Here is an 8410-nt window from a genome sequence, read left to right on the forward strand (position 1 = left end):
CCGCAGGGGTTGTCCTTGTGAACCCAGCATCTTGCCAATGGCCCCCGGGAGCTAGGGCAAGTCACAAGACTACCTCCCCCTAGAAGAGAAGCATCTGTGGAATGGCCAGGGGCACTGGGCCTGTGCTGGGAGCTGTGGGGGCCGCAGATGAATGATGACTGAGCTGCCCCCTGCCCTCGAGTGGCTCAGACTTGAGGGCCAGCTTTGATGGGCACAGGCCCACTCAGGCACCTCCGGGGGGACAGAGGGTACGGAAGCTGAAGCAGGGCTGCAGGTGCTCTGGGAGCATAAATGGGACAGCCATGCTGACCTGGGGCACCCTAGGAAGGCAGCAGAGTGGAGGTGGCAGCTGCACTGGGGTTCACAGGAGGGCTAAGTTCATGGGCAGAGGTGGAAGTTCATGGCACAGAGACAGCAAGTAGCCCAGAGAAGCCCAGAGCCTGGGTCAGTTGGTCTTAGTGAGGCAGACCCCTCTCCCCGACCTCTGACCCCCACCCCACATTCTGCCCTCTAAGCACAGGTCCCACTGAGTCTGCTCAGGGCTGAAGCAGGGCGCCTAGGTGGAGGGCAGCGGCCCTGTCACAGTTGCGGGCCTGGGCACAAAAAGAGGCAAAGGCCAGGCGGTGAGCACTGAGGAGGGAGGCTTCAGGCAGCCCAGAGCCTGCCAGCCAGGTGCGAAAAGCCCCAGACACAGAGGCGGCCCCTCCCCTGCCCACAGCCCTCAGGAAGGCCACTTCCTGCAGGCCCAGGGCAGAGGAAGTGGCTGCTTTGCTTTGCAAGCGTGGCATGAGAGACCCTGGGTCCTGGCTGAGAACTGGGTCAGCCTTGCACCCACTCCCACCCTGCCCAGTGGCTGAGCCCGAGAGTGGCCCTGACCCACCCTGCAGCCTCTTTGTGGCTGTGTCCCAGAGAACAGGCTGGGGCAGGAGAGAGGCCAGGCCACCAGAAATCCTCTGATGCCAACCTGGATGCCATCCCCAAGGGAGCCACTGTATCCCTGCAAACAGGTGTGATGACACCTTTCCAGAAAGCTCTGCCTGGGTGGGTGGGGGTGGATGGGCACTTCCTGCCCTGCCTGAGAAGGCAACAATCAGTGTCTTGGGGGAGGGGCTGGTCTCCAACCCTCCAGAAAGAGGCCAGGGTTCTCATCCAGTGCCTTGACTGGGGGCTCCAGGAATGAGGCCCAATTCCCATTTCCTTGTCATCCCCTCTGCCCCAGTGCCCCCAGCCTATTTCTTACTTGATTCATTTATTCAGTCAACAAATTAATGCCAGGGACAGGAGGGGATGGTTAACAAAAAGACCCAGACTCCCAGGCCTCATGGAGACTACCACCCTCTATGATAAAGTCCTGCCCTCCTCTGAGGCTCAACCAAACACCACCTCCTCCAGGAAGCCCTCCCTGATCAAACAGCTGTCCTGAGGGCCTTAGGATGGCCTGTGTCTGCCTCTCTGGGACCAGTGCACGGATGGGTCTCAGTAAGTGGCAGTCACAGACCCTCCTATCAGCACCACTACCCGCCATCATCATCATCCAGGAGGGATAAGATTCCTTGGGTTCTGTGAATCCTTTGCCTGCCTGTGGCAGAAAGCACCCAAATGTTATCAGCACACATGCAGTGGGCCCTATTTAAGAAAACTCAGCATCTAAAAATCCCAACAGACAAAACTGTTGGGAGAGGCCTGAGGAGGCCTTCCCTAATAGCTGAGTCCTGTAGGAACATAGCACCCCTGCCTAGGAGTTGGCTAAACTCTAAAGGGAGGCCTGCCTGTCAGTCAGTCCCCAAATGCCCTGAGGTCGCCGTTGTGAGTTGGCTTTCCACCTGGAGCAACTTCAGACTTCCTTCTGGGCTGATTCCAGCAAGGGTGCCTCAGGCAGTGCTAAGGTGGTAGGGGCTCTACAGTGCTCCTCAAACGCCTGGGCCTGATCCTCAGACCCTCGTCCATCTGCCGCTCTGAGAAGGAGGGGCAAGGCAGGCCCCTCCCAGCATCCAAAGCCTGTTAGCAGGCTTAGCCTCTCGCAGGGATGCGGAGTCCATGCCCAGTTGAGGGGAAAGATTCCTGGGTGATGAACAGGAGTACTTGGCTGACAGGACAGTTGATTCTCGTGCCCTTACCAGGCCTTGCAAGTGAAGCCCCAGGAGGGATTGAGAGGACCTAGACGCAGGTCCAGCAGACTCAGCCCTTCTGCCAGACCTTAAGCATCGTCCTGGGGGAAAGGGAATATCCACAAACAGCCAGGCATTGATTCAGCCTGAGCACTCCTGACCTCCTCCACATGTGGGGACAGCATGGTGGCCAAGGGCAAGGGCCAGCCACGTGGCCCTGAGGGCAACTCCAGAGTCTTGGACAACATGTGCCACTGGGTAGGTGGGGGAGGAAAGCGCAGACCCGTGTGGCCTGGCTGGGCAGCAGGCTACTGCTAAGAACAGCCGGTGGGGGGAATGGGCAAGTAGGGTGGGGGGTTGTGCGTGAGGGGGTGGAGTCAGGACCTGGCCTGACTCTCGACCCAAGCCAGGCTGACCAGGTTGTCTCTGAAGGGAAACAGACCCGTAAGGAGTCAGAGATGGGGTCTCCCGAGGCAGCGCCTTCCCTTCCTGGGCCCACATCTTCCCTTTCAGGAGGTCCTGACTCCTCTGACACATTCCCCTCTGTGCTTCAGCGGTCAGGGGCCTGATCACTGCTCCACCTCACACGCTGGCCCAGGGCAACATTCCGCCCAGGGCGCTTCTGAGGGCACCATCTGCTGTCATCAGAGTGTCTTGCAGAACAGGGTAGGGGCCAGCCCTTTGGGATAAGCTGAGGGCAGCCAAGGCAGGCAGATGTGGCCTTAGTAAAGCCTAGGCCACCCCTTGGGGATCGCAGGGGGAGCAGGAGGCTTCACGGCCATCCTCCCGCCTCAGCCAGCTGCACACAGCCGCCGGGGCAAGCTCCTGAAAGCCAACAGCAGAACTGCCACCCTGCTAAAGGCTCCAGTGGCTCCCGGTGCATCCCACCTGCCCCCACCACCTCTCTGGCCTCAGTCCAGCCAAGCTGCTCCAGAACACATGGGCTCCTCCCCTCCTTGGGGCCTTTGCACTTGCCGTTCCCCCATCTGGAGTCTGGAATGCCATCTCCCCAACTGGCCTCACTCACTCATTCTCACTATTCAAGGAATGCTGCCCTCCTCCCGCACCCCACCATGCCCGAGTCCATGCCCCCATCACAGCCCACGCCAGGCCCGATGCCACCCACTTCTGTGCCTCTTGTGCTAGGCTGTATATTCATTCGTTGAGAGCCGAGAACTTGGGCATCTCACTCAGGCGGTGTCCCCAGTCCATGAGGCAGCATACGGCAATGAGTGAGTCTGCGTGAATGAAAGCCCTCCAAAGGTTGTTGGCCACTTGAGCCCTTGGGTCCTTACAGGCCCTAACGCCTCAGGGCTCAGGGAAGCTGCCGCCCTGTCCCAGCCCTGGTGGCTAGGGTTGTGAAGGAACCAGGTCTGAGGGTCGAAGGCTGAGGGCCGAGCCGGCACCTGTCCAGCCCGAGTGTGGAGGGCATGGCCTCACCTGCCTGGGGTTCTGTGCCGTGTGCCCCTTTGGCAGGTAGCTATGGAGGCTGCCGGTGCCTGGAATCAGGTATGGAAATGCTGTGTTCTGTCCAAAGGAACACTGTCCTGGTGCTTCTACTCCCCGTTTACCAGGCAAGGGAGGTTCTAGGGGAGTGGGGCAGTGACCAAGAGGCCAGTGGCTGGAGCTGGGCGCTCCCTGCCTGGGCACCAACCCTGGGTGAAGGGACAGGACTGGCTGGCCCGGGCTTTCACACCGATCTGGCGTCAGTAAGTTGCCCTGCACCCTGTAACCTGCCTGCCCTGAACCCTCTGCCCAGGCAGAACTGCCTGAACCAGTTTGTGTGGTTCAGGGAGGCCAAGGACTCGTCAGTTCTTGGAAGCACCTCTGACCCTCCCCACCCAGTCCCTCTGCCCTGAGGGTTAGGCCACAGGCAGGCCCTGGGTGCCTCACACTTTGCCCCTCCCACCCTCCCTCATATGGGTGGTTCCTGTCAAGAGTAGGCTGGAGTGTTGCCACCCCTTGGAGCCCACCTGGCCTGCTGAATCAGAGTTAGCATTCAAAGGAGATTCTCAGGGTTCTGTCTTCAAGTGAACGTTTGAGAACTGGGCCGGGAGGACAACTGTTCACCCAGGGACTGGAGCTGATGGTGGGCTTTCAGGCACTGCACAGTGTGGGCTGGGGGCAGCTTTCCTGGCCCCAAAGTCACCACTTCTGACGGTGATCCCCTCTCTGCCCAGTGGGCTCTGGCCAAGGCCAGCCAGGCGACGGGGGGGGGAAGACTGGTACAGGAGACTGTCCTGAAGGACCACAACTCTGTGGCCGGGTGTGGGCCAGGCATCAGGTGGCTGCCATTCAAGCTCCAGCCCCAATGCACACTAGCTGAGCATGGCAGGTTGCTGCACTTGGGACCTCCCCACTCAATGGCACCATCCTCGGGGGGGGCGGGGCGGGGAGGGGCGCAGAGCAGGAGGCCACATGGGAGAGCTTTAAACCTGGAAGGCTCATGGAGAGCTGGACAAGCGGCTCCTTGTTTCCTTTACTTGCTGTCTGGCTGTTTAGATAACTCACACCAAGTGAACAGGGCTGCAGGTGCTGGGCTACAGTCACAGCGCCTGGATGCACAGGGCTCTGTCCCTGGGAATCAACCACGGTGTGGTGCAAACATCTGACCCCACTGGAACTGCCAGCATTCTCAGGAATGCCCAGAGTGGTGGACAGTTGTTGACATTTGCCACCTAGCATGGTTTCAGTCCTCAATCACAGAGGTGTGTCTGAAGCAAGAACACTCCTGGACTTTGCAAACACATGAGTCAATAAACTTTCTTTTTATTATTAAGTCAGTCTGGGTAGGGTTTCTGTCACTTGCAGTTAAGAGTCCTAACACAAAACACTGCTTTCTCCAGCACAGAGAGGGATGAGGACAGGACTGCGAGGCATCAGACACCTGGAGGGAGGTGAGACTGGGCCAGAGGGCTTGGCAGGCCACTCTGGACCACGGGGAGCTCTGGCTGCAGTTCCTGGGCCTGGCGGGCACCCACAGCATGGCAGTCTCTTGCCTGGCTCTGGGTGAGCCCACATGCCTGCCTTGACAAGGCCCAGCCAGCCAGGCAGGTGGGCAGGCACTGGTTTCCTGGAGGCCTCTCAGGACCCACAGTCTTTCCTGCAGGGGGGCGGGGCCAGGTCTGGGGATTCAAGGCCTCAGAGAGGAGAGGACCTCACTCCAGTGCAACCTTCTCTCTGGCCCCTAAAGCTTCCTGAGTTTGTCTAATTCAAGGGATCATCTGGATCAACAGCTCAAAGGGCCAAGAAACGACATTTGTTCCCAAGAGGCCTAAGTATTTTGGGTTTGCTAAATGAAAAGGTAATTACCTGAAGTGGAACTAGAAGGATGCCAGTATCCAAAAAGAGGCACTGGGGATTCAGAGAAAAAGAGCCACTTCCACTGTGCCCACCACCCCGTGGGGTAGGGTCCCATGGGGAAGGGCCCTTCAGGGTGCCGGGCAGCTTGGGGAACTCTGCCCTCTCAGGGGCCCAGTCAATGGCATCCGCTTGGATGCCGAAGTGACTAGGGAAGCCCTCCCGCATGTCTGCAGACCCGGGGTCAGCTGTGGAAGGACGACCAGGTGACTCCCGAGGCGTAGAACTCCACGCGGCTGGGCCAGTCACCATCCCCACTGCTTTCCCTGTCCTCATCTGAGTCATCGTCGTCTCCACTGGACGCTCCGCAGACAGCCCCGGCCAGGTAGGCCGGCTGCCCGGCGGCCCCGGTGCCCAGCTCCTCCGCCTCCTCCTGCTGCTTCTGGGCGGCCAGCTCGCGGAAGCAGAGGCTGCAGACGCGCAGGGGCTTGGGCGAGAGGCGCGGCAGGAGGAAGCGCTCGCGGGAGCACTCGGCACAGACCACAAAGCCGCATTTGCGGCAGTGGTGGCGTCGGGTGAGCGCCGAGAAGCGCGTCTGCGTGCAGCGCATGCAGATGTCCGTGGCTTTGTCGGGGATCCAGGGCGCTGCGTGCTCCGTGCTGGGCTGGAGACCCGTGGCCAGCAGCTGCCGCCGCACGCACTCCTCGATATGGCTGATCCACTCCTGGCGCTCGGTGGCGGAGGCGGCTGACACCACGAAGGACTTCTTGGCCGTCTTGATCATCCAGCGGTTCTTGGCCTGCAGGGTCTCGGGCAGCAGCTCCAGCGTCACCTCCTCCAGCGGAATGATATGCTGGCTGCGGTACTTGCGCTTGTTGAGCACGATGCTGCCGTACACCAGAATGTCGTTGAAGAGGAAGAAGATGCGCGGTTTGGCCTTCTTGCGGCACTCCTTGGTCAGGACGCCCTCGCCCAGCAGCACTCGGCCCGGCAGGGCCAGTGGCTGCCCCGATGCCCCGAAGCAGCTCTCGACAGCCGCGATGCGCTGGCTGTTGATCTCCGTGTTCGCCAGGTAGTCCACCATCTTCGGCCACTCGGCTGTGGGAGGAGCAGCAGAGGAGGCGTCAGCTTGCTCAGACATGGTGGGGGGGGGGGCGGGGGTGGTCAAGACCACCCCCTAACCCCCAGCTCACCAACCCATCCGTCAGACAACCCACTAATTAGCCCACTGCAGGCCCAGACGGCCACTCAACCAAGGAAACTCGCTGCCCCAGAAAACGACCCTTAGACAAGGAGTTACTGGGAGGTGAAGGGGGAACCCCCTGCCCCAGTGAGGGGCGTGTGGAAGCCAGCCCGGGATAGGAAGGCAGCAGTAAAGATGTGTGACTGAGAAGTGGGGGCTCGAGCCCCTGGGGAGCCTTGGAAAACAGGGTAGAACAGGCCTCAACACCATCCACCCAAGGGGCAAGGATACTGAGCCCCAACTCCCTTCAGAGGCTTCCAGGAGCACTGACTACCCGGCACTTTGGGCCTGCCCCAGGCGGAAGGGTGCAGGTGCATGCACGAGGATGGGGAGCGCCAGGCAATGGGGTGTCTGCAACCCCAACCTGTCAGTGAGCCCCCCCACCCCCCCACCCACCCCCCATCTACCAAGACAAAGCATCGTAGACCCTGCAACCCACTCACTCAGCCCATGAGCCCAGTGATCACCACCATCATCATCACAGGTACCACTGCTGAGTGCTTCTTCCATGTCAAGCATGACTATCTCATTTAGTCCTCACACCAACCGTAGCAGGTAGGTCCCCCCTTGACAGGAGAAAACTGAGGCTCTGTTAGTAACTAGGCAGCCTGGAGCTTGCAGCCCTGGAGACGGTGCTGCTCAGAGCCTTCCCCCATGGGGCAGGAGGCCTCTATCCTCCTCTGCCAAGCGCTCCATGTGGTAGCCCCAGATCTCACCTGGGCCCCCTCTGCCCTGTCCATACCCATTCCCTTTGACCCACCAAACTCACAGCTTTGAGGACACCCAAACACTGCCGACCCCAGGGCAAGCCTGCAGTCCCAGCTCTCCCCTGAGCTGCCCCAGTGACCTCCCACCAGCTCCTCTTCTTTTCCAGAAACAAACCACCATTCACCTAGTTGTTGAAGCCTCAAATCTAGGACTCCGCCTTGAATCTCCTCTTTCCTGTACCCCCATTCAACCCATGAGCAAGCTCCATCATTTTTCTGTCTCACACTTGGCCCCAGTCTGCTCACTTCTCACCACACAACTCCACCAGTGAATTGACAGCAAGGCTACCTCCCTTTCAGAAAGCATCTCTCTGACAACCCCAGCTCAGGCAGCTTCTCCCCCTACCCAGGACAGGGTCAGCAAACCATGGCCTGAGGGTCAAATCTGGTTTCATGTATAAGGTTTTATTGGAACACAGCCACATCATTCATTTACAATTGTCTGTGCTGCTCTCCTGCTGCAATAACAGAGCTGAGAGCTGTGACAGAGACCACATGGTTACAGAACCTAAAATTTACTCTTTACAGAAAAAGTTTGCTAACCTTTTCTGTAGGATGTTACCCTATTTTGCTTTTTCTTCACAGGACTTACCAGGACCTGATATTTTCTTATCTATCCATCATTTGCTTGCGCGTTTTCTATTTCCCTCACCCACTTCTAAGCTCCATCACAGCAGGAGCCTTTTCTTGTTCACTGCTGTATCCCCAATGTCTGGAACAGTGCCAAGCACATAGTAGGTGCTTCGTGAGTGGCTAGTGAATGAACCAAAGCTCCCTGGGGCCCACCACAGGAGGAAGGAGCCAGCACCTCCTATCTCTGAAGAGGAAGCAGATGAGAGCTGACCCCACAGCCGCTGCTGCCGCCACCACCATGTGCGCACAAGTGTACAGGCACACACAGCACACCCCTGGCCAAACTGATCACACACGCAGAGTTTCTGGGTCACCACACTGCAGTTCCGTAAGTCAGGCTACCTGTGGGAAGCTGAAGT

The 8410-nt window shown here is 59.1% G+C and overlaps 1 protein-coding gene across 1 annotated transcript; it reads right to left on the reverse strand.

Annotated features, from left to right (window-relative positions):
• Positions 1-4857: 4857 nt before the first annotated feature.
• Positions 4858-6500, reverse strand: PLEKHF1 (pleckstrin homology and FYVE domain containing 1). The gene has a single exon (XM_065899270.1). The coding sequence runs from the start codon at positions 6490-6492 to the stop codon at positions 5653-5655; it is 840 nt and encodes a 279-aa protein (XP_065755342.1). The 5' UTR covers positions 6493-6500; the 3' UTR covers positions 4858-5652.
• Between the last annotated feature and the right edge of the window lie 1910 nt (positions 6501-8410).

Source organism: Phocoena phocoena, chromosome 20, assembly GCF_963924675.1.
Source record: "Phocoena phocoena chromosome 20, mPhoPho1.1, whole genome shotgun sequence".
Lineage (NCBI taxonomy): Eukaryota > Metazoa > Chordata > Mammalia > Artiodactyla > Phocoenidae > Phocoena > Phocoena phocoena.

What these genes read in the sequence shown, in the direction of transcription:
- PLEKHF1 (XM_065899270.1), bottom strand. Translation starts at nt 6,492, where the DNA reads ATGGTGGACTACCTGGCGAACACGGAGATCAACAGCCAGCGCATCGCG.